Source organism: Orcinus orca, chromosome 5, assembly GCF_937001465.1.
Source record: "Orcinus orca chromosome 5, mOrcOrc1.1, whole genome shotgun sequence".
Lineage (NCBI taxonomy): Eukaryota > Metazoa > Chordata > Mammalia > Artiodactyla > Delphinidae > Orcinus > Orcinus orca.
The window spans coordinates 82,102,035-82,128,279 of record NC_064563.1 but is presented as its reverse complement, the minus strand read 5'-3'; the positions used below and the strand labels follow the sequence as shown (position 1 = coordinate 82,128,279).

Here is a 26,245-nt window from a genome sequence, read left to right as displayed (position 1 = left end):
AAAGACCAGTATTTCCTTAGAGAACAGATATTTAAAACAATGAGACAGAAGTCCAGAAAGCCCTCTCCACTTGCCATCTTCCACAATAACAAGTATTAATCAATAACTTGATGAAAAAATGAAGACCAGTGAGAACTGTGTCTGTTTCTTCTTACAATATGCTCCCCCACCAAAAAAAAAAAAGACAGAAAAACAGAAAGAAGAGCGATGGTCAGCAGGTTGCTAGGGAATGGAAGGGGACCAAGATCCAGACACTCAGCCAGCTGCCAGTCTTCTGTAGCAGGGTAACTGAGCCCACAGGAGTCATAGTTTTGGGTGTTTTGATGATGACAGGAACTATATAAAATTATGGCTTAACATGATCCCCTCACTTTTAGAGAAACCTACAGTAAAATGGAATTTGAAAAAAAGTAATCTTAACTTGACCTCAAACCACAGAGTCTTAAATAAATGTGGGAACACTTGTTTAACTGACCTGCATAAACAGCAGCCGACTGTTGTAACGATTGAATCTGTCCACGACTGCATCCATATTTCTGATTAATTTCCTTTAAGGGAACTTCACTGATTAAATCTAATAGCACAAGACTGGTAAAAAACCTAGAAAGTAAATTACCAAAAGTATGGTAAAAGGTCACTTATGTCTACTATGAAAGTACAATGTATGTTGAGAAACAAGAAAGAACCAAAAAAGGTAAGAGGGTGAGAAGGTGAGAAGATTCCTAATAGGATATAGGATTAGTGGACAAAGAGCTCAATGTTCGTAAATTCTAACATACGTTAGTACTATAGCAAAAAACTAATATCTGTATAACAAAAAGATTTTGTTCATATTTCAATAATGCTAACTAATTTTAAGAAATGAGACTGGGTTCAAGAAATATGATGGCACAAAAATTTTAAAGAACACTTGATACACAATTATATCACCTAATCATATTTCAATCAAAATTTGGTTATAAAGAAGTTTTGATGTGAAAGGCAATTGTGCCACAAATAAGCCAAGTATATAATCCTTACAAAATTTACACTTGACTATGATGTAAATAATATGAGACTAATGCTTTAAGAAAAATAATTTTATTATATTTCAAAGAAGCTAAAGCCTGTACAATTTCCCCACCTGAATCTTTTAATTGGCTCTTCCCTACTGGTAACAAATCAATTCAAAGGATGATACAAACCATATCCTCAAATGGAGCCACACTAAGTTGGCAATTCTGATCATATCTTCTTTAAGGGAAGAAAGTAATTAAGAGTTTACTTTGAAAAGTCTTGATATATAGTGGCTTCTTATAAGCTACAAAGAAGAAACTAAAATATCAATAAATTCAGTAAATACAAGAAGTTGAAAATTTTTACTATATTCAGCCAAAACTTTTATTTTAATGACAATGAAAGTGATTACAATAAACTGAACATCTACTGTATATCCAATACTGTGTTAAAAACTGGATAGTCCAGGCTCCTTGATATTTACCTTTTATGGATGGCCATTTGTCGGTGCTGTTTCTCAGTTCTGGCTGCTACTTTTCCTTTCACACAGCGAGCCAAGAACCCTTCTTCAACTCCCACTAGCTCTGCCACCCGTTTCATAGAAGCTGGCAACTTCTCCCATAAACAGAAAAATCGATACCAATCAATAGTAGTCCAATCCTCAAACACAGGTGTAACCTAAAGGGAAGAAGCATCATTCATTACCTAAAACTATTGCATTACAAAAGGGACAAAATCGTAAACGTATACTTCATGTTAAAAACAAAGGCCTCATGGGCTTCCCTGGTGGCGCAGTGGTTGAGAGTCCACCTGCCGATGTAGGGGACACAGGTTCGTGCCCTGGTCTGGGAAGATCCCACATGCCGCGGAGCGGCTGGGCCCATGAGCCATGGCCGCTGAGTCTGCGTGTCCGGAGCCTGTGCTCCGCAACGGGAGAGGCCACAACAGTGAGAGGCCCGCGTACCGAAAAAACAAACAAACAAACAAACAAAGTCTTCAGTATTTGGAAAAATTTCTAAATATGATAATGCCTCACTTATATGGAAACTTCATTTAATCACAAACAACTCACTGACAAGAGAAAAGAAGAGACCACTAAGCACACAAGCTGGATTTTACAGAATCCAAGGACTTTAATCATAGACACTTTTAATCTCGGTATTCTGATGTTAAATACAATCTTAAGTATTTTGTATGACTTCTGAGAAAATACAGGGAGGGGAAAGAGGAATCAATATTCACAATTGCTATAATATATTTATTATCTGAAGTGTCCAGTATTCAACAACAACAAAAAAAAACAATGAGACATTCAAAGAAACAGAAACATGTGTCCCAAACACAGGGGAAAAAGCAGGCAAAAGAAACACCTTTGAGGGGTTCCAGATGTCAGAAATATCTGCAAAGACTTCAAAGAGACATTAAAAGTATGGTCAAAGAACAGCAACAAAAAAAAAAAACATGCTTAATAATGTAAAGGAAAGTATGATGACAATGTCTCATCAAGTAGGGAATATGAATAAAGAGAAATGATTAAAAAAAAAGAGCCAAATGGAAATTCTAAAGTTAAAAAATACAACTGAAATGAACTATTAACTATAGAGCTCAACAGTAGATGCAAGCTGGCAGAATAATGAATCAGCAAACATGAAGATAGATCCATCAAGATTATGTAATCTGAGAGGTGAGAAAAAAGGAAAAAAAAAATGAACAGAGCCTCAGAGAAATGTGGGAAGCATTAAAGTGTACCAACACATGCATAATGAGAGTACCAGAAGAAGACAGAAAGGAACAGAAAGAACATTTGAAGAAATTATGGCTAAAACCTTTCCAAATTTAACGGAAAACTTTACATATGCCAGAGACTAAAAGTGAACTCCAACTAGGAAAGCTCAAAAAGACCCACACCCTGATGCATCAGAGTCAAAATGTAAAATACCAAGTGAAAATCATGAAAGCAGCAAAAGAAAAACAATGCATCATATACAAGGGAAACCAAAAAAAATTAAGAGCTGACTTCTCATCAAAAACAATGGAGGACAGGGCTTCCCTGGTGGCACAGTGGTTGAGAGTCCACCTGCCGATGCAGGGGACATGGGTTCGTGCCCCAGTCCGGGAGGATCCCACATGCCACAGAGCGGCTGGGCCCATGAGCCATGGCCGCTGAACCTGCGCGTCCGGAGCCTGTGCTCCGCAACAGGAGAGGCCACAACAGTGAGAGGCCCGCATACTGCAAAAAAAGAAAAAAAACAATGGAGGACAGAATGCTGTGAAACAACGTGTTCAAACTGCTGAAAGAAAAGAAAAGTCAACAAAGAATCTTATATAAAGGAAAACTAACTTTATAAAATAAAGGCATAACAAAGACATTCCCAGATAAACACAAAATTTGTTGCTAGCAGATCTGCCTACAAGAACTACTAAAGAAAAGTTCTTCTGGTTGAAAGAGAGTGACCCAAAACAGTATATTAATTCCACACAGAAAAACAAGGAGTGCCAACAAAGGTAATTGCATGGGTACTTGTAAAGACAGTATTATTGCATATTTCCCCTCTTTTCTTCTCTTGACTGACTTTAAAAAGCAACTGTACAAAACAGTATGTATAAAACATATAAAAATACAAAATGTTTGACAATAACAGCCCAAAGGAGGCAGATGGGAGCAAAGCTATATTGAAGTAGGAAATAACAAGAGAGAGTAACTAAATCCATAGAAACAAAAAAAGGGAAGCACAAATCTTAAATAAAAATGTAAATATAACAAATTTTATATGTATACATTTGCTCTCCTTTCTACTCTCAGCTTCTTTAAAGACATAAAATTGTATAAAATAACAATTATAACAATGTATTGTTGGGTTTGTAACACATGTAGATTAGATGTAACATGTATAACACTAATAGCACCAAAAAGAAAAAAAAAAAGGAATAGGAATACAGCTATACAAGAATAATGTTTCTATATCTCAATGGGATTAAGTAAGTATAAATTTTAAGCTGTATATGCTAACCCCTTGAGTAATTACTGGGAAAATAACTTCAAAAAATATAGAGAAAAAGTAAAGAAATTTAAATGTTATACTAGAAAGTTTTGCTTAATTCAAAAGAAATCAGTAAAAGTACAAGAGAACAAAAGAAGACGTGAGATATATAGAAAACAGACAAAATGTGGAAGATGTAAATCCAACTACATCAATAGTAACATGAAATGCAAATGGACTAAATAATCTATCAAAGACAGAGATCGACAGATTGGATAAGAAAAAAACCAGAATCCAACTATATGCTGTCTATAAGAGACACATTACAGATTCAAAAATACAACAGGTCAAAAGTAAAAGGAAGTGAAAACATGCAAGCCACAACTATAACAAAGCCAGAGTAACTAGACTAATATCAGATAAAATAGACTTCTAAAAAAAAGTTCACAGAAGAGGAATATTTTATAATGACAACAGGACCCATCCAACAAACAAACATAACAACTGTAAATACATACAGGGTTCTGAAACACATGAACAAAACTTGACAGAAATGAAGAAACAGACAATTCAAAAATAAGAGTTGAAGATTTAAATACCCTCACTTTCAACAGTGGAAAGAAAAACTAAGAAGATCAACAGGAAATAGAAGGTGAAAACGATACAGTAAATCAACTAGACCTAACAGACATCTGTAGAACTTCAACCAGCAACAGCAGAATGCACATTCTTCTTGAGGCCACATAGAACATTTTCCAGGACAGACCATCTACTAGGCAATAAAACAAGCCTCAATAAATGTAAAAGGATTGAAATCATGTGAAATATGTTTTCTGACAATGGAATGAAATTAAAAATAAATTTTAAAAAATTTTGGAAATTCACAATGTAGAAATTAAACAAGATGCTACTAAATAACAATGGGTCAGAGAAGAAATCACAATTGAAATTAAAAACTACCTTGAAACAGATGAAGATAAAAAATGAAAACATAAAATACCAAAATTTATGGGATACAGTGAAAGTAGTGCTTTGAAAGAAATTTATAGTTATAAATGCCTATACTAAGAAAGAATAAAGATCTAAAATCAATATCCTAATCTTCCACCTTAAGACACTGCAAATTGAAGGGCAAAGGAAAGCCAAAGCAAGAAGGAAAAAAAAAAAAAACTATAAAGAGCAGAAATTAATGAAACAGAGTAAAAAATAATAGAGAAAATCAACCTACCCAAAATAGGTTCTGTTAAAAGGTAAACTGAAACACATTAAAATTTTCAAGAGTTTATTTGAGCACGCACCAATTAGAATTGGGCAGTGCCAAACCAAAGGCAGTTAGGAGTCCTCTAACGACAGGAGCTAGGGGCAAAGTTTTTAAAGAGAAGATGCTGAAGAAAATCAAAGCAATTACAGGACTGGTTATAGCTTCAGCAGTTGCCTTATTTGGGAGAACCTAGTTGGCTTTTTGTGATTGGTTGTTCTCAAGTTTCACTTTCTTGGATTCAAGTGCATTGACTAAGGCTTAAGTTCTTGTTTGCTTACATAAGCTGCTAAGACAGGCTTCCTTATTTAAGTATTGTTAACAGTTCTTTGAAACAATACTGAAACCTTTAGCTAGATTGATCAAGAAAAAGAGAGAATACTCAAATTACTAAAATCAGGAATGGAAGAGGGGACACTACTACTGCCTTATAGAAATAAAAAGAATCATAAAAAAATACTATGAACAATTGAATACCAACAAACTAGATAACCTAGATGAAATGGACAAATTCCTGGAAACATACCAACTACCAAAACTGATTCAAGAAAAAATAGAAAATCTAAATAGACCTAAAACAAGAATAGAGACTGAATTAGTAATCAAAAAGTGTACTCCAAAGAAATGTCTAAGCCCAAATGGCTTGACTGGTGAAATCTATTACCAAATGTTTAAATAATTAACAGCAATCCTTCACAATTTCTTCCAAAAAGAGAGAGGAACACTTCCTAATTCATTCACTACCTCAAAACCACACAAAATCATCATGAGAGTAAAGAACTACAGACCAATGTGTCTTAAGAATGTAGATGCAACAATCCTCAACAAAATACCAGCAAACCAAATCTAGCAACATGTAAATAGTACTATACAACATGATCAAGTGAGATTTACCCAGAAAATTCAAGATTAATATCATATCTGAAAATCAAATAATGTAATATCAATAGAATAATGGACAAAAATCCCATGATGATCTCAATAGATGCAGAAAAAGCACGTCACAAAATCTAACACCTTTTTGTGATTAAAAAAATTCAACAATCTAGGAATAGAAGGTAAATTCCTCAACCTGATAAAGGCTATGTGCAAAAAATCCACAGCTAACATCATACTTGATGGTGAAAGCCTGAACACTTTCCCTCTAAGATCAGGAACAAGACAAAGATGTCTGCTCTCACTATCTCTATTCGTATTTAACTAGAGATTCCAGACAGGTCAAGAAAAAGAAATAAAATTCATCTATAGTGGAAAGGAAGAAGCAAAGCTACCTCTATTTGCAAATGATATGAACTTGTATATAGAAAATCCTAAGGAATCCACCAAAATACTATTAAAATTAATGAACAAGTTTAATAGGCTGCAGCATACAAGATCAAAATATTAAAAAATTGTTCATACATTTCAATAAACAATCTGAAAAGAAAATTAACAAAGGAATTCCATTTACAATAGCATTAAAAACAATAAAATGTTTAAGAATAAGTTTAACAAAAGACATATAAAACTTGTACTCTGAAAACTATAAAAACTGTTGAAAGAAATTAAAGACCTACACAAATGTGAAGACAGCCATGTACACTAACTGGAAGACTTAACATTGTTAATTGTCATCAAAATTAAAAATCTTTGTGCTTCAAAAGACATAATCAAAAACTTGAAAAGACATCCCACAGAATGCAAGAAAATATTTCCATATCATATATCTCATAAGAGACTTGTATCCAGAATATATAAAGAACTCTTACAACTCAATAATAAAATGATAAATAACCCAATTTAAAAATGGGCAAAGGATCTGAGTAGATATTTTTCTAAGATAGATATTCATGTGGTCAAGAAACAGATGGAAAGGTGTTCAACGTCACTACCCATTAGGGAAATACAAATTCAAACTATAATGAGATAGCACTTCAAGCCCATAAGGATATACTTAAAAAGACAGATAAAAACAAGCATTGGAGAGATGTGGAGAAATGTGAACCCTTGTACATTGCTTATGGTAATGTAAAATTATGCAGCTGCTTTTTAGGACTTTGGAAGCTCCTCAAAATGTTAAAATTAGAGTTACCATATGATCCAGCAGTTCTACTTCTAGAAATATACCTAAGAGAATCCAAAACATATGTCCACGAAAACTTGAATATGAATGTTAACAGCAGCATTACTCATAATAGTCAAAAAGTAAAAACATATCAAATGTCCATCATTTTGATGAATGGATAAAGATGTAGTACATCTCTACAATGAAATATTATTCTGCAATATAAAGGACTTAAGAACTGATACATGATAAAACATGGATGAACCTTGAAAACATTATGCTAAGTGAAAGAAACCAGCCATAAAAGACCACATATTATATAATTCCATTTATATGAATAAGAATAGAATAGAAAGTCTATAGAAAAACAGAAATCACACTGGTGGTTGCTCAGGGGTAGGGGAAGATGAGGAGGTTGAAGGAAAATGGGGAGTGACTGCTAATGGGTACAGGGTTTCTTTCTGAGGTGATGAAAATGTTCTGAAATTAGATGTTGATGACTGCACAACTCTGTGAACATACTAAAAATCATTGACTTGTACACTTTAAATTATATACTATGTGAATTGTATTGCAACACAGCTATTTAAAAAAAACTCAAATTCCCTATGAGAAAATTTTCAGAACACTCCTGAAAGCCCCAAAGTAGACTCAAAGAAATAGAAAAACATCTCTTTTCATAAATAAGACCAATCAAATTAAAAAGGATGTCAGTCAGTTCTCCTCCATGTTAATGTATAAATTTAACAATACCAATGAAAATACCAAGTTAATTCTAAGCGATATATGAAAAGGGAGGTAAGCAAGAATACCTATGAACACTAAAAAAGGAGAGCAATGAAACTAACCCTACTAGATAATACAACAAAAGCTTTTAATTAAAACAGAGGTAGTAGTGTACATATTGGTAAAATTGGTCTGTTGTCAGGTCAACAAATGAAATAGAAATATACCCAACAACAAATGGAAATTAGAAATGCATCTAAACACAAATGCAAATTAGTACATAAAAATTGGAGAAAAAAGTTAAATGAAAGCTGAAGAAAATTTTTCAGTCACTGTGTGTAAACAAATCTTTTTAATAAATAAAGATGTGACTACAGATAGCCATTATGAAAAAAGATAAAATTGAAGAACCATATATTAGAATAAACTCTAAATGGAATAGAGCGCAAAAGAGAGGGACTACAATCATATAATTACTTGAAGAAAATGTGAGAGAATTTATAATCTCAGAACAAGAAAAGCATTTCTCACTGATTCTAAAGTTCAAAATTCAACTACATTTTTTTTTAAATGCTATACAAAACACACAATAAACAAAGTCAAAAGCCAAGTGAAAAACTAGGAGAAAAATATTTATACCACAAAGAACTACTCTCTCTAATATATGTAAAAGAATTGTTAAAACTTAAGAAAAAGACCAAAAATACAATAGAAAAATGTGCAAAAGACATGGACAACTCATAGAAAATAAAAGAATACTACCTTAAACATATAGAAAAAATGTTCAAATTTATTCATAATAAAAAGTGTAAATTAAAAGTACACTCAAAAATATAAAAGCTTGACAATATAATTTTATTTATGAGGTTGTGGGAAAATAACCACTCTCATATAGCACTGGTAAAACTGGAAAATGATATAAACGCTATAGAGGGCAATGCAAAACCAAAATCACCTATGTCTTTACACTTGACCCAGCAATCATACTTCTAGGATTCTTTTGCAAAGATACACCTCCATCAAAACTAAACTAAACAATAATATATGCCAAAGTTACTCACTGCAGCATCATTTGCCATACCAAAATACTGGGAACAACTCAAATATCCATCAGAGAACTGACTGAATAAACAATGGATTATCCACATACACAATGGGGTTATACAGATATAAAAAGAATAAAAATCCCATGAACTGACAAAGAGTGATTTCCAAGATATATTAGATATATTGTTAAAGGGGAAAAAGAGGTACAAAGTAATGTATATAGAATACTATCCTCTGAATAAGAAAGGTAAAGTGAGACTGTATCTAAGCACTTGCTAATATTTATTAGCACTTGCTAATATTTATACAATGAAAAAGACATACACCAGAAACTAATGAAAACAATTATCTATGAAGGTAAGAGGAAACGGCATGCAGAGCATTGACATATAGCTGCCAGACTTCACTGGGTATTCCTTTTTATATAGTTCTGACTTTTGAATCACATAAATGTTTTAAATATTCAAAAAACAAAATAGTACATGCAAACTTAAATGTTTTATTTAAAAAAATAAATGTACATTAACTTGGCAATTTTTTGAGATAGGGTTAAGGTCTTTTGAGTGTGAGTCTATTGATTAGAATTTACCATGGCTTTCTTATGTAAACCATACCCACAATACATTGTCTCATAAATCCAGTTACTCTTTTGGTCAAGTGAAATTAGACATTAAAGAAAATTGCAAAATACTCTGTGAACAGTATCCTTCTAGTTGTTTTCCCATATAGATTATAATTTTTTTTCAGAGCTTTACAGAAGTCTCACATGTTTTATCAGCAATTATTTTAGTAACTTGCATTAAATCTAATTTTCATAGAAGGAAACTGGCAGTCTGACTCTAGAGCCCATAATCATAACCAATGTAAAATAAATGAGACTTATTTATAAGGCCATGCCAGATAACTGGTAAGACCAGCTTTGAGATTCTTCTTAGACACATTCTCAGGCACAGAACTTTGAACACATTATCACCCACGTAGTACACATGTTCACTGGAAGGGGGGACGGAGGGAAGGCCCTGTCCAGAAATTTCTCCTCTGCTCGCCTCTATATAGTGTTTTTATTGAAATACATTTCTTGATAAGCCTTCCTAATTCTTATAATTTCAAATTTACCCCCCACTCTCTTGCCTATCAAAACACATGCATTTGCTCTTTCCCCCTTCCCAACTTTATTGAGGCATAATTGACAAATGAAATTGCATATATTTAAGGTGTACAATATACTGATTTGACATATGTATTCACTGTGAAATGATTACCACAATCAAGTTAATTAGCACATCTATCACCTCACATAGTTACCACTGTGTGCATGTGTGTGGTGAGATTCTCTCCGTAAGCAAATTCCAAGTATACAATACAGTATTATTAGCTAAAATCACTATGCTGTACATTAAATTCCCAGAACTTATTCATCTTACACAGGCATACATTGGGGATATTCTGGGTTCAGTTCAAAACATTACAATAGAGGGAAGAGGGGGAAGATGGCGGAAGAGTAAGATGCGGAGATCACCTTCCTCCCAACAGATACATCAGAAATACAACTACACGTGGAACAACTCCTACAGAACACCCACTGAACGCTGGCAGAAGACCTCAGACCTCCCAAAAGGCAAGAAACTCCCCACGTACCTGGGTAGGCCAAAAGAAAAAAGAATAAACAGAGACAAAAGAATAGGAAAGGGACCTGCACCAGTGGGAGGGAGCTGTGAAGGAGGAAAGGTTTCCACACACTAGGAAGCCCCTTCAGGGGCAGAGACTGCGGGTGGTGGAGTGGAGAAGCTTCGGAGCCACGGAGGAGAGCACAGCAAAAGGGGTGCAGAGGGCAAAGCGGAGAGATTCCCGCACAGAGGATCGGTGCCGACTGGCACTCACTAGCCCGAGAGGCTTGTCTGCTCACCCGCTGGGGCAGGCGGGGCTGGGAGCTGAGGCTAGGGCTTGGCTAGGACTGGCGGCGTGAACACAGCCTGAAGGGGTTACTGCACCACGGCTAGCTGGAAGGGAGTCCGGGGAAAAGTCTGGACCTGCCAAAGAGGCAAGAGACTTTTTCTTCCCTCTTTGCTTCCTGGTGTGCGAGGACAGGGGATTAAGAGCGCTGCTTAAAGGAGCTCCAGAGACGGGCGCGAGCCGTGGCTAGCAGCGCAGACCCCAGAGACGGGCATGAGAGACGCTAAGGCTGCGGCTGCCGCCACCAAGAAGCCTGTGTGCGAGCGCAGGTCACTATCCACACCTCCCTTCCGGGGAGCCTGTGCAGCCCGCCACTGACAGGGTCCCGGGATTCAGGGACAACTTCCCGGGAGAAAGCACGGCGCACCTCAGGCTGGTGCCACGTCCCGACGGCCTCTGCCACCTCAGGCTCGCCCCGCATCGTGCCCCTCCCTCCCCCCGGCCTGAGTGAGCCAAAGCCCCCGAATCAGCGGCTCCTTTAACCCTGTCCTGTCTGAGCGAAGAACAGACGCCCTCCGGCGACCTACACGCATAAGCGGGGCCAAATCCAAAGCTGAACCCCGGGAGCTGTGCGAACAAAGAACAGAAAGGGAAATCTCTCCCAGCAGCCTCAGGAGCAGTGGATTTAATCTCTACAATCAACCTGATGTACCCTGCATCTGTGGAATACCTGAATAGACAACGAATCATCCCAAATTCAGGAGGTGGACTTTGAGAGCAAGATTTATTATTTTTTCCCCTTTTCCTCTTTTTGTGAGTGTGTATGTGTATGCTTCTGTGTGAGATTTTGTCTGTATAGCTTTGCTTTCACCATTTTTCCTAGGGGTCTATCTGTCCATTTTTTCTTTTGTTTTTTTACTTAAAAAAATTTTTTTTCTTCATTAATTATTTTTTATTTTAATAACTTTATTTTATTTAATCTTAGTTTATTTTATTTTATTTTATCCTCTTTCTTTCTTTCTACTTTTTCTCCCTTTTATTCTGAGCTGTGTGGATGAAAGGCTCTTGGTGCTGCAGCCAGGAGTCAGTGCTGTGCCCCTGAGGTGGGAGAGCCAAGTTCAGGTCACTGGTCCACAAGACACCTCCCAGCTCCACGTAATATCAAATGGTGAAAATCTCCCAGAGATCTCCATCTCAACACCAACACCCAGCTTCACTCAACGACCAGCAAGCTACAGTTCTGGACACCCTACGCCAAACAACTAGCAAAACAGGAACACAACCCCACCCATTAGCAGAGAGGCTGCCTAAAATCATAGTAAGTCCACAGACACCCCAAAACACACCACCAGACGTGGACCTCCCCACCAGAAAGACAAGATCCAGCCTCATCCACCACAACACAGGCACTAGTCCCCTCCACCAGGAAGCCTACACAACCCACTAAAACAACTTTAGCCACTGGGGAAAGACACCAAAAACAACAGGAACTACGAACCTGCAGCCTGCAAAAAGGAGACCCCAAACACAGTAAGATAAGCAAAATGAGAAGACAGAAAAACACACAGCAGATGAAGGAGCAAGATAAAAACCCACCAGACCTAACAAATGAAGAGGAAATAGGCAGTCTACCTGAAAAAGAATTCAGAATAATGATAGTAAAGATGATCCAAAATCTTGGAAATAGAATAGAGAAAATGCAAGAAACATTTAACGAGGACCTAGAAGAACTAAAGATGAAACAAGCAACGATGAACAACACAATAAATGAAATTAAAACTACTCTAGAAGGGATCAATAGCAGAATAACTGAGGCAGAAGAACGGATAAGTGACCTGGAAGACAAAATAATGGAAATAACTACTGCAGAGCAGAATAAAGAAAAAAGAATGAAAAGAACTGAGGACAGTCTCAGAGACCTCTGGGACAACATTAAACGCACCAACATTCGAATTATAGGGGTTCCAGAAGAAGAAGAGAAAAAGAAAGGAACTGAGAAAACATTTGAAGAGATTATATAGAAAACTTCCCTAATATGGGAAAGGAAATAATTAATCAACTCCAGGAAGCACAGAGAGTCCCATACAGGATAAATCCAAGGAGAAACACGCCAAAAAACATATTAATCAGGCTATCAAAAATTAAATACAAACAAAATATGTTAAAAGCAGCAAGGAAAAAACAACAAATAACACACAAGGGAATCACATAAGGTTAAGAGCTGATCTTTCAGCAGAAACTCTGCAAGCCAGAAGGGACTGGCAGGACATATTTAAAGTGATGAAGGAGACAAACCTACAATCAAGATTACTCTACCCAGCAAGGATCTCATTCAGATTTGATGGAGAAATTAAAACCTTTACAGACAAGCAAAAGCTGAGAGAGTTCAGAACCACCAAACCAGCTTTACAACAAATGCTAAAGGATCTTCTCTAGGCAAGAAACACAAGAGAAGGAAAAGACCTACAATAACAAACCCAAAACAATTAAGAAAATGGGAATAGGAACATACATATTGATAATTACCTTAAATGTAAATGGATTAAATGCTCCCACCAAACACAGACTGGCTGAATGGATACAAAAACAAGACCCATATATATGCTGTCTACTAGAGACGCACTTCAGACCTAGGGACACATACAGACTGAAAGTGAGGGGATGGAAAAAGATATTCCATGCAAATGGAAACCAAAAGAAAGCTGGAGTAGCAATTCTCACATCAGACAAAATAGACTTTAAAATAAAGACTATTACAAGAGACAAAGAAGGACACTACATAAAGATCAAAGGATCGATCCAAGAAGAAGATATAACAATTGTAAATATTTATGCACCCAATATAGGAGCACCTCAATACATAAGGCAAATACTAACAGCCATAAAAGGGGAAATCAACAGTAACACATTCATAGTAGGGGATTTTAACACCCCACTTTCACCAATGGACAGATCATCCAAAATGAAAATAAATAAGGAAACACAAGCTTTAAATGATACATTAAACAAGATGGACTTAATTGATATTTATAGGACATTCCATCCAAAAGCAACAGAATACACATTTTTCTCAAGTGCTCATGGAACATTCTCCAGGATAGATCATATCTTGGGCCACAAATCAAGCCTTGGTAAATTTAAGAAAATTGAAATTGTATCAAGTATCTTTTCCGACCACAACGCTATGAGATTAGATATCAATTACAGAAAAAGATCTGTAAAAAATACAAACACGTGGAGGCTAAACAATACACTACTTAATAACGAAGTGATCACTGAAGAAATCAAAGAGGAAATCAAAAAATACCTAGAGACAAATGACAGTGGAGACACGACAACCCAAACCCTATGGGATGAAGCAAAAGCAGTTCTAAGAGGGAAGTTTATAGCAATACAATCCTACCTTAAGAAACAGGAAACATCTCGAATAAACAATCTAACCTTGCACCTAAAGCAATTAGAGAAAGAAGAACAAAAAAACCCCAAAGTTAGCAGAAGGAAAGAAATCATAAAGATCAGATCAGAAATAAATGAAAAAGAAATGAAGGAAACAATAGCAAAGATCAACAAAACTAAAAGCTGGTTCTTTGAGAAGATAAACAAAATTGATAAACCATTAGCCAGACTCATCAAAAGGGAGAAGACTCAAATCAATAGATTTAAAAATGAAAAATGAGAAGTAACAACTGACATTGCAGAAATACAAAATCATGAGAGATTACTACAAGCAACTATATGCCAATAAAATGGACAACCTGGAAGAAATGGACAAATTCTTAGAAATGGACAACCTGCCAAGACTGAATCAGGAAGAAACAGAAAATATGAACAGACCAATCACAAGCACTGAAATTGAAACTGTGATTAAAAATCTTCCAACAAACAAAAGCCCAGGACCAGATGGCTTCACAGGTGAATTCCATCAAACATTTAGAGAAGAGCTAACACCTATCCTTCTCAAACTCTTCCAAAATATAGCAGAGGGAGGAACACTCCTAAACTCATTCTCCAAGGCCACCATCACCCTGATACCAAAACCAGACAAGGATGTCACAAAGGAAGAAAACTACAGGCCAATATCACTGATGAACATAGATGCAAAAATCCTCAACAAAATACTAGCAAACAGAATCCAACAGCACATTAAAAGGATCATACACCATGATCAAGTGGGGTTTATTCCAGGAATGCAAGGATTCTTCAATATACGCAAATCTATCAATGTGATAAACCATATTAACAAACTGAAGGAGAAAAACCATATGATCATCTCAATAGATGCAGAGAAAGCTTTTGACAAAATTCAACACCCATTTATGATAAAAACCCTGCAGAAAGTAGGCATAGAGGGAACTTTCCTCAACATAATAAAGGCCATATATGACAAGCCCACAGCAAACATCATTCTCAATGGTGAAAAACTGAAAGCATTTCCACTAAGATCAGGAACAAGACAAGGTTGCCCACTCTCACCACTCTTATTCAACATAGTTTTGGAAGTTTTAGCCACAGCAATCAGAGAAGAAAAGGAAATAAAAGTAATCCAAATCGGAAAAGAAGAAGTAAAGCTGTCACTGTTTGCAGATGACATGATACTATATATATAGAGAGAATCCTAAAGATGCTACCAGAGAACTACTAGAGCTAATCAATGAATTTGGTAAAGTAGCAGGATACAAATTTAATGCACAGAAATCTCTTGCATTCCTATACACTAATGATGAAAAATCTGAAAGTGAAATCAAGAAAACACTCCCATTTACCACTGCAACAAAAAGAATAAAATATCTAGGAATAAACCTACCTAAGGAGACAAAAGACCTGTATGCAGAAAATTATAAGACACTGATGAAAGAAATTAAAGATGATAGAAATAGATGCAGAGATATACCATGTTCTTGGATGGGAAGAATCAACATTGTGAAAATGACTCTACTACCCAAAGCAATCTACAGATTCAATGCAATCCCTATCAAACTACCACTGGCATTTTTCACAGAACTAGAACAAAAAATTTCACAATTTGTATGGAAACACAAAAGACCCCGAATAGCCTGAGCAATATTGAGAAAGAACAACGGAGCTGGAGGAATCACACTCTCTGACTTCAGACTATACTACAAAGCTACAGTAATCAAGACAGTATGGTACTGGCACAAAAACAGAAATATTGATCAATGGAACCTGACAGAAAGCCCAGAGATACCCACGCACATATGGTCACCTTATCTTTGATAAAGGAGGCAGGAATGTACAGTGGAGAAAGGACAGCCTCTTCAATAAGTGGTGCTGGGAAAACTGGACAGCTACATGTAAATGTATGAGATTAGAACATTCCCTAATACCATACACAAAAATAAGCTCAAAATAGATTAAAGATCTAAATGTAAGGCCAGAAACTATCAAACTCTTAGAGGAAAACACAGGCAGAACACTCTATGACATAAATCACAGCAAGATCCTTTTTGACCCACCTCCTAGAGAAATGGAAATAAAAACAAAAATAAACAAATGGGACCTAATGAAACTTCAAAGCTTTTGCACAGCAAAGGAAACCATAAACAAGACCAAAAGACAACCCTCAGAATGGGAGAAAATATTTGCAAATGAAGCAACTGACAAAGGATTAATCTCCAGAATTTACAAGCAGCTCATGCAGCTCCATAACAAAAAAACAAACAACCCAATCCAAAAATGGGCAGAAGACCTAAACAGACATTTCTCCAAAGAAGATATACAGTCTGCCAACAAACACATGAAAGAATGCTCAACATCATTAATCATTAGAGAAATGCAAACCAAAACTACAATGAGATATCATCTCACACCAGTCAGAATGGCCATCATCAAAAAATCTAGAAACAATAAATGCTGGAGAGGGTGTGGAGAAAAGGGAACACTCTTGCACTGCTGGTGGGAATGTGAATTGGTACAGCCACTATGGAGAACAGTATGGAGGTTCCTTAAAAAACTACAAATAGAGCTACCATATGACCCAGCAATCCCACTACTGGGTATATACCCTGAGAAAACCATAATTCAAAAAGAGTCATGTACCAAAATATTCATTGCAGCTCTACTTACAATAGCCAAGGGCATGGAAGCAACCTAAGTGTCCATCAACAGATGAATGGATAAAGAAGATGTGGCACATATATACAATGGAATATTACTCAGCCATAAAAAGAAACGAAATTGAGTTATTTGTAGTGAGGTGGATGGACCAAGAGTCTGTCATACAGAGTGAAGTAAGTCAGAAAGAGAAAGACAAATACCATATGCTAACACATATATATGAAATCTAAAAAAAAAAATGTCATGAAGAACCTAGGGGTAAGACAGGAATAAAGACACAGACCTACTAGAGAATGGACTTGAGGATATGGGGTGGGGGAAGGGTAAGCTGTGACAAAGCGAGAGAGAGGCATGGACATATATACACTACCAAACGTAAGGTAGATAGCTAGTGGGAAGCAGCCGCATAGCACAGGGAGATCAGCTCGGTGCTTTGTGACTACCTAGAGGGGTGGGATAGGAGGATGGAAGGGAGGGAGACACAAGACGGAAGAGATATGGGAACATATGTATATGTATAACTGATTCACTTTGTTATAAAGCAGAAACTAACACAGCATTGTAAAGCAATTATACTTCAATAAAGATGTAAAAAAACAAAACAACAAAAAAAAACATTACAATAAAGCAATTATCATAATAAAGTGAGCCACACAAGTTTTTTGGTTTCCCAGTGCATATAAAAGTTATGTTTTGGTTTAACAGTGCATATAAAAGTAGTCTCTTAAGTATGCCATAGTATTATGTCTAAAAAAACCATGCACACATCTTAATCTAAAAATAATGCTGTAAGGGAATTCCCTGGCGGTCCAGTGGTTGGGACTCCATGCTCTCACTGCTGAGGGCCGGGGTTCGCTCCCTGGTGGGGGAACTAAGATCCCACAAGCCGCAAGGTAAGATCCCTCAAGCCGCAAGGCACAGCCAAAAATAAATAAATAAAAATAAAATTTTTAGTTATAAAAATAATGATGTTCGAAAAATGGCACCAAAAGACTTGTTTAATGTGGGGTTACTACAAAACTTCAATTTCTAAAAAACAGATGCAGTATCTACAAAGCGCAATGAAGCAGAGCAAAGTGCAATAAAACGAGGAGGTATGCCTTTAACTGAAAGTTTGTACCCTTTGACCAACACCTCCCCATGTCCCCCATACCCCAGCCCCTGGCAACCACCATTCCCCTTTGTTTCTGAGTTCAACTTTTCCGATTCTCCATTAGCGAGACCATACAAAATTTTTCTTTCTCTGTCTGGCTTATTACACTTAGTACAACACCCTCCACGTTAATCCATGTTGTCAAAAATAGCAAGGTTTCCTTGTTTTTTATGGCTGAATGATATTCCATTGTATACATAGTTATAAAATCCTATTTTAAGCTAATAACTTAACTTCGATGCTATACAAAAACTCTATGCTTTTACTTCTCCATCCCCTCATATTTTATGCCTTTAATATTACAATTTACATTTTATCTTATGTATCTATTAACAAATTATTGTAATTATAGTTATTTTCAATGTTTGTCTTTAACTTTTATATAAGTGATTTGCATATCACCATTACATTCAGAATTCTGAATCTGATTATAAATTTACCTTTACCAGTGAGTTTTATACATTCATATGTTTTTACACTGTTAATTAGCATCCTTTCATTTCAGCTTGAAGAACTCCTTTTAACATTTATTATAATGCACGTTCAGTGGTGATGAATTTCCTCACCTTTTGTTTGTTTGGGAAAGTCTTTATCTTACCTTCATTTCTGAAGGACAGAACTACTTGGTATAGCATTCTTAGTTGGCAGTTTTCTTCTTTAAATATTTTCAATATATCATACCATTCTCTCTGGAAAGTTTTTGCTAAGAAATCCACTAATGGCCTTTTGAGGTTTCCTTGTACATGACAAGAGTCTTTTCTCTTGTTGCTTTCAAAATTCTGATTCTTGGATTTTTGACAGTTTGTTGTGTCTAGATGAAGTCATTTTGGGGTTGTACCTGTTTGGGGTCCTTTTAGCTTCATGTCCATATCTCTCGCCATATTTGGCATGTTTTTAGCCATTATTTCTTTAAATAGACTTTCTGCCATTTTCTCTCTCTCTTCTCCATCTTGGACTTCAATAATGTATATGACGGCATCCCGTAAGTCTTGCAGGGTTTTTTCACTCTTCATTCTTTCCATCCCCCCAACCCCCACCCCCCCTCCTCTGGATGCATAATTTCAAATGACCTATCTTTGAGTTCACTGATTCCTTCTTCTGCTTGATCAAGTCTGCTTTTGAAGCTCTCTATTGAATTTTACAGATCACTCATTGTATTCTTCAGCTCTGGGATTTCTGGGTTTTAGGGGGCTTGGGGGGCTTTTTAAAAACGGTTTCTGTTTCTTTGTTGAACTTCTCATTATGTTCATGTATTGTTTTCTTTATTTTGTTCTGTTGCCTATCTGTGTTTTCTTGTAGTAACTGAACTTCATTAAAAGGATTAGTCTGAATTCTTGGTCAGTCAGTTCATAGATCTCTATTTCTTTAAGTTTGGTTATTGGAGCTTTATTAGTTTCTTTGGTGGTGTCATGTTTCCCTGATTCTTCATTATTCTTGCATTCTGGTGTTGGTGTCTGTGCATTTGAGGAAGCAGTCTCCTCTTCCAATCCTCACATTTGCTCTGGCAGAGAAAGACCTTCACTAGTCAGGCTAGCTTGGGGCTCTAGAAAGGGCCAGCTGCTAGAGTCCATAGGAGGGCAGGCAGGGCCTCTGGTTGGGTGGGGCCACTGGCTCAGCTCTGCATTCAGGCAGGACCACTGCCTGAGCTGCCTGGTCAGGTGGAACTGCTAGCTGGGGTCCATGGATAGGCATGACCACTGGCTGAGCTCTGAGGTTGGGTAGGGCTGCTGCTTGGGTTCTCTGGTCAGGCAGGAACAAACTGTACTCCCTGGCTGGTTGGTGCTATTAGCTGGATTCCATGTTCAGGTGTAGACAGAGACTGTGCTCCACAGTTGGGTGTGCCCACAGGATGAACTCTGTGTTCATGCAGGACTCCAGGCTATGTTCCACAGTCAGGGTCCCTGGTCAGGCAAGACTGCAAGCAAGCTCTGCAGTCTGCTGGGGCTGCTGGCTTGGCTCTCTTTTTTTTTTTTTTTTTTAATTAAAAGGTTTTTATTATGACCTTTATTAAGAGCTCATAAATCACATTCTTAATCTGGCTCTGTTACTACTTTTTCCCTCCACAAATTCTCCCAAAATTATAAAAAATAAAAATGTATAAATATACATTGAGGATTATGCACAGGCCACTAGCCAGGGATGCCAGCTGGGCAGAACTGCTCACCCTGCTTCCTGGCCAGATGGGGACATCATTCTGATGCCACAGTGAGTGGAATCGCTTACTGGCCTCTCTGATTGGGTGAGGTGGCCAGGAGAGATGCAGAGCCACTGCCATGATCCACACACTGGTCACTGTGAGCCCCGCCCACTTTTTTGTTACTAGCTGACCCTTGGTGGTCTAGCCTTGTCAATTCTCCCAGGGTTCTCCATGAGGTGAGACAGAAGTGACCTTCCCAGGGAATACTCCATAATGCTGAGGAAACTGGATGACTACCTTGACTCTCTTCACCCCACTGGAGAAACTGGATGCCTCAGTGTGGCACTGTGCTTGCTTGAAGGAGGGGCAACAGAGTCAAAGTGAAACCACTGTTCTTAGTGTTCTAATGTGGCCTCTCTCAGTTTTTGTGCTCTAAGAGAGTGTTTTAACCTCACCACCAGGTTCTGGGATTTTCAGAAAGGCATTCTTGACTGTGAATAGTTGCTAATCTGTATTTTTGATGAGGACTAGAGCCAGGGATCTCCTATACCACCATCTTGCTTACACCAGTCCCTACATCTGCTCTTAATTGCAAAATTAAGTATTTATTTCCAGTCAGGTTCTTCCCAGAGAATATGATCTCAAACTTTATTTTACTCAATTCTTATCAAAAATATTTGTTATAAGAAATAACATTTATAAAAGATTACCTAATGTAGACAAACTTTTAAAATTCCTAATTGCATTTACTATAAATATTTTATCAAGAATCTAAGTCCCATAGTATCTTTATAAGACATTTCTCTTAGGCAATAAAATGCAATGCTTCTCCTTAATTTTTTTGTTTTTTATCTTATGAATATTGAGACTAACAAAGCTTCCCTCTTTGCTACAGCTGCTAGACAGCCCAGAACCAATGTTGGGCACAACAACTGTACATGACTTAATGGTGTTCTTGTTTATGTACCAACATTTGCTTGAGTTTTACATTATGATCTTATCTTTAATTTCCAGATATCTCATTGTCCTTTGCTGTGTTCTTACGTCACCTCAAATACTTTTTGAAAGAAAGTTGGAGAAAAAAGACAAGTAGGCAAGTAGATTGAAAAGGTCACTAGAACATTTACCTTATTACTTTACAACAATTCTTCTTACTTCTTCTCTACTCCCACCAGTACTACCCTAGTCAAGGGAAGCAGGCAAGATATTCCCTTAGGGTATCTTTGATGCTCAGGATTCTTATAGGTATTTTCTCCCCATTTTCACAAATATAATAATGAAGAAAGCAGAACTTACCAGATAAACAATATGCAGATCATTTTCTAAAACAAAGCCCTTCATTGCTCTTTGGAGGTCAGCAAAAATATCTAAAGTATCAACTGGAGAAAGTGAAGAAGAAAGAGTTGCCGAACCAAGATGTGTTGGATGATACACACTTCCTGATTTGGGATTGGGGGTGGAGAAATAAAGGACCAAATGTTAAAAATAAAATAAAACAAATGCTGTCTTTTGGCATTCTATAATTAACATTTTAAGGCTCTGATAAATTTTACAAACAGAATCCAATGCATGGATATTTATTAGCAGGCTCTATGCTAATTGTCTGATGTTGCTGAACACAGCACTGATTTACTAAAAATGAGTTGAAAAGTCAGTTTCCTTTTATACTGCTGAAAAAGTCAATTTCCTTTTACTAAGCAGTCTTAGATACTCTAAATCACTAAAGGTGAAAAAGTGAGTAAGCTGCAATTAAGAATAATTTACCTTCTGTTCCATCACTAGCTTCAGTAATCTGGATGAATTCATTTTCTAGTAGCCACATTACACAGGCCTCAATTGCTCCAAGTTGAACAGAATCTTTATTTTTCTGAATTCCCTGCTTCCCTTCTTTCATACTTGCAGCCAAAAATGTGCAAGAAGCATAAGTTTGTATGTCCTGTGATGTACTTGCCACGCCACCAACTATTATCTGAGACAAGAGGTTTGAAATATTCTGTAACTTTTTAATAAGACACATAGGTCCTCAAAATATAAAAGAAATAACTTTGTTCCCTTAAAATATTATCAGCATCTTAATGTAGAGACTCTTTATTAACTCTTCCACCATCATTCATTACAAAGGTAGATAACACCTACTGACAACATGAAAAGTTTTCCTTAAAAGTAGATATAGCATGTTCTCATAAATGAAAATAAATGAATCATTATCTATCTGAAATGTGGGAATTAACAACATAATTAAATAATATACATCTATAAGTATATAACATATATAATATAAAGGGGGTGTTGATGGTTCATGGCCATGAACCAAATCAATTCTTCTCATCCTTCCTTTTTTAAATATGTGGGCATATATGAATGCAAGCATTGAATACTCCCCACCTAGAAGAGGGGTGAGAATCAGTGTAGAAAAAGATGAAAGTAGCATCTTATAGATATCATTTTCCTCAAACTATTCTATTACATATACTAATCTGCCCCTTGTCTTCTGTCATTTAAAGTATACTGGAAACATAACAAATCAGTCTAAACAGAGCTATTTCATTCTTTTTAATGACAGCAAAGCATAGTTTTACCAAGATTTGTTTAGTTTTAATAGTATTTTAGTTGTTTCCAGTTTCTTCTTATTACCAATAGAGCTATAATAAACATTCTTGTATCTTTAATTTGATGAAATTTCACAAATACATCCCTAGGTAAAATTCCTAGATGTGAATCTGCTGGATAAATGTCTTTGTGCATTTTTAAAAAAATTCTTAGTAGGTATGGCCACGTTTCTCTCCAAAAGAGTTTCAGCACTGTATGAGTGCCTACTTTCTACAGTCTTACCTACCCTGTGCTATCAATTACTTTCTTTTTTTTTTTCAAACAGAGCTAAAGGGGAAAAAACGAGAATGAGTACAATACCAGTCCTCCAGCACCAGCAATGAAACCAACAGCAAGGCATGCTGGTATAGGAATAGAAACTTTTTTGGATGAATACATGAAACAGTTAAAAGGGGTTACCTTTGAGGACTCTGAGCAAAAGGCTTTATTTTTCACTTTAGATACTTCCGTCTGTAAAAGTTTGCAACTTCTAATTGTGTATTTGTAATTTAATTTTATTTTAATGTCAACAGGTATTATCTGGATGGAGGAACTATGGTCCATTTTTGTCATCATTTTTTTTTTTTTTTTTTTTTTTCAGTACGCGGGCCTCTCACTGTTGTGGCCTCTCCCGTTGCGGAGCACAGGCTCCGAACGCGCAGGCTCAGCGGCCACGGCTCAGGGGCCCAGCCGCTCCGCGGCATGTGGGATCTTCCCGGACCGGGGCACGAACCCGTGTCCCCTGCATCGGCAGGCGGACTCTCAACCACTGCGCCACCAGGGAAGCCCTGTCATCATTTTTTTAAATTCAGAAAATAATAAAGAACATCTAAAAAATAACCATCTGGCATTTGTGATTTAATACACTGTTTTGAAGTAGATTCGTATGGCACTAGCTGTATTAAACTCCAGGAAATAACTATATAAAGTAGAAGAGGTTCAGACTTGGGAAGGCTATAAATAATCTCATAAAGAAACACAAAACTAAGATTTTTCACATACTAAAGTTCTATCATTGTACTACAGGAACAAAAAAGCAAATGGTGATTTAGTGAACTCTCTCTTACCTCCAGAATAGCTCTTATCATGCTCGAAGTTACTTCTCCTTCTTGTCTTTGCAAACAGCTGCGAACAGGTTTTAGAGATCCCTGAAGTAGAGCGATACCTTTTGATTTCTCAGAGTTTTTACAAATTAAGATACTCTCACCTATAATCAAAAAAAACTATACAGTTGCAGAATCCCAACACGTTTACATAAAATACCTGCTAAAGAGAATTTAAACTGGCTTGTTTAAAAGGAGACAAGAGATAGTGGTTGTTATAGTCATATAATTATCACTAATGTTTTTATTTTCTGAATTTTGGATTGAAGGGGATCAGAATATGCTACACCAAAATATGCCACTTTAGCATAAGGATTATTTTGACCTGAAGCCAATTGGGAAGCAGCAAACATAGAAAGAGCTCTTTGCTTTCTCCTTATTTGCTTAGAAGCAGGACATAAATTTCTCTGTGAAGGTGTTCCCCTTCCTGTCTCTCACAGCAGGAGGACAATTCTTATCACTGGAGACAAAAAGTCAGTATTGAGATGGGTGTGCACAAACCTCACTAAAGAAACCTTAACTTGCATTAAACTCCAGCATATATCTACCTTCCCACAATGTACCACCCCCTAGAAGCCCAAACCCCTTTTCCTTTGTCTTGTCACTTCTCTACAATTCATCAACCTTTGTTAAAAGGGTATATAAGCCCCCAGCATCTAACTGCTTCTTTAGATTTTTATTTTTCTATTAGGGACTCTGTGTATGTAAAAAATTAAATATTAACATCAAGTCAAATATGTATGGCTTTTTTCCTGTTAATCTGTAATTTGTCAGTTTCATTTGCAGGCACTAGGCATAGAACCTAAGAGGGTAGAGGAAAAGTTTTTTCCTTCCCTACAGGATTAACTATTGTTATTGAATAATTAAGTATATAATAGTAATAGATATTTTGAAAACTATAAAGGAAAATGCAGATGCAAATTATTACTGGTTATGAAACTGCATACCAGTCCCTGTGTCCCTGTCCTTTGAAGTAAAAAGCTCCCAGGCCTCCCCTCAGTCTCAAAAGGCTGGCTCAAGAGTTAATGATTAGGAAATGTGAAGGTGTAGAAACAAAGAATAGCTGTTGGGCCAGGAAACTGGTAACAATTTAGACTATAAACCAGCCACAAAGCAGAGTCACCGAACTCTCAGTTCCCTGAAAGATATAGATAAAAGGTCTAACACACGTTCCTAAGTTGTTCTATAGGAAGCAGACCCCCAGATGAAAACTGCTGACTGCAAGCATGTAGACCCCAGACCAGCTGAACCCAGAAAACTGGTGATGCTTGAAACTTCACCTTGATGCCAACCAATCCGAGAATTGTGCAAAAGCTGCTCATGCACCCGGAAGCACCCTCCCTCACACTGACTTTAAAAGCTCTTTGCCTGCACCAAGATGTTAAGATCGTTTTTAAGGACGCTAGTCCACCATCTTCTCCTTCTCAGTTAGCTGGCTTTTTCGAATAAAGTCACTTTCCTTGACTGAACACCTTGTCACTTGACTTACTGGCCTATCGTGTAATGAGTAGCCAAACCTGAGTTCAGTATCAGTTATACATTATGATAATATAAAATCAAAAATATTAACAGATACCTAGAAATCACATTATAACACTCACTAATTTAAATGCTTTAGGCTATTGAAACAATCAAGTGAACAAAAATATGTGAAAGCACTTATTAATTAAATACATATACAGGACTTCCCTGGTGGCACAATGGATAAGAATCTGCCTGCCAATGCAGGGGACACAGGTTCCATCCCTGGTCTGGGAAGATCCCACATGCCATGGAGCAACTAAGCCCGTACTCCACAACTACTGAACCTTTGCTCTAGAGCCCGTGTGTCACAACTACTGAGCTAACGTGCTGCAACTACTGAAGCCCTCATGCCTAGAGCCCATGCTCTACAACAAGAGAAGCCACCGCAACGAGAAGCCTGCGCACTGCAACGAAGAGTAGCCCCCACTCACCGCAACTAGAGAAAGTCCGCATGCAGCAACAAAGACCCAACGCAGCCACCAAAAAAAAAAAAAAATTAAACCTTAAAAAAAGTCACTAAGAAAAAAAATATACTATTTATACAAACATAAACACTTATTACAACAATTAAAACTAGAGAAAACTATTTTTTTTTCAAAAATGAATCCAATAGTAAGGGAAAGGAGGCAGTAAATAAGATATTCAACAGGCAAAATGAAGGCCATTTGCATTAGAGAAAAACAGAAATAACAGTAGGATTGTGGTGGACTATACTAACC

At 36.8% G+C, this 26,245-nt stretch overlaps 2 protein-coding genes across 2 annotated transcripts in view; one reads left to right on the top strand and one right to left on the bottom strand.

The window, feature by feature from the left end:
• SLC15A2 (solute carrier family 15 member 2) overlaps nt 1–26,245 on the top strand; it is a 779,020-nt gene that overhangs the window by 409,680 nt on the left and 343,095 nt on the right. The window lies entirely within an intron of this gene.
• Nucleotides 1–26,245, bottom strand: part of POLQ (DNA polymerase theta) — a 114,660-nt gene that overhangs the window by 64,650 nt on the left and 23,765 nt on the right. Inside the window, exons 10-14 of the mRNA XM_004278543.3 lie at nt 23,967–24,106; nt 22,075–22,279; nt 21,607–21,749; nt 1,481–1,674; nt 476–600 (exon numbers count right to left, since the gene is read on the bottom strand). Coding sequence (XP_004278591.1) covers nt 476–600; nt 1,481–1,674; nt 21,607–21,749; nt 22,075–22,279; nt 23,967–24,106 — 807 coding nt within the window. The remainder of the gene's footprint in view (nt 1–475; nt 601–1,480; nt 1,675–21,606; nt 21,750–22,074; nt 22,280–23,966; nt 24,107–26,245) is intronic.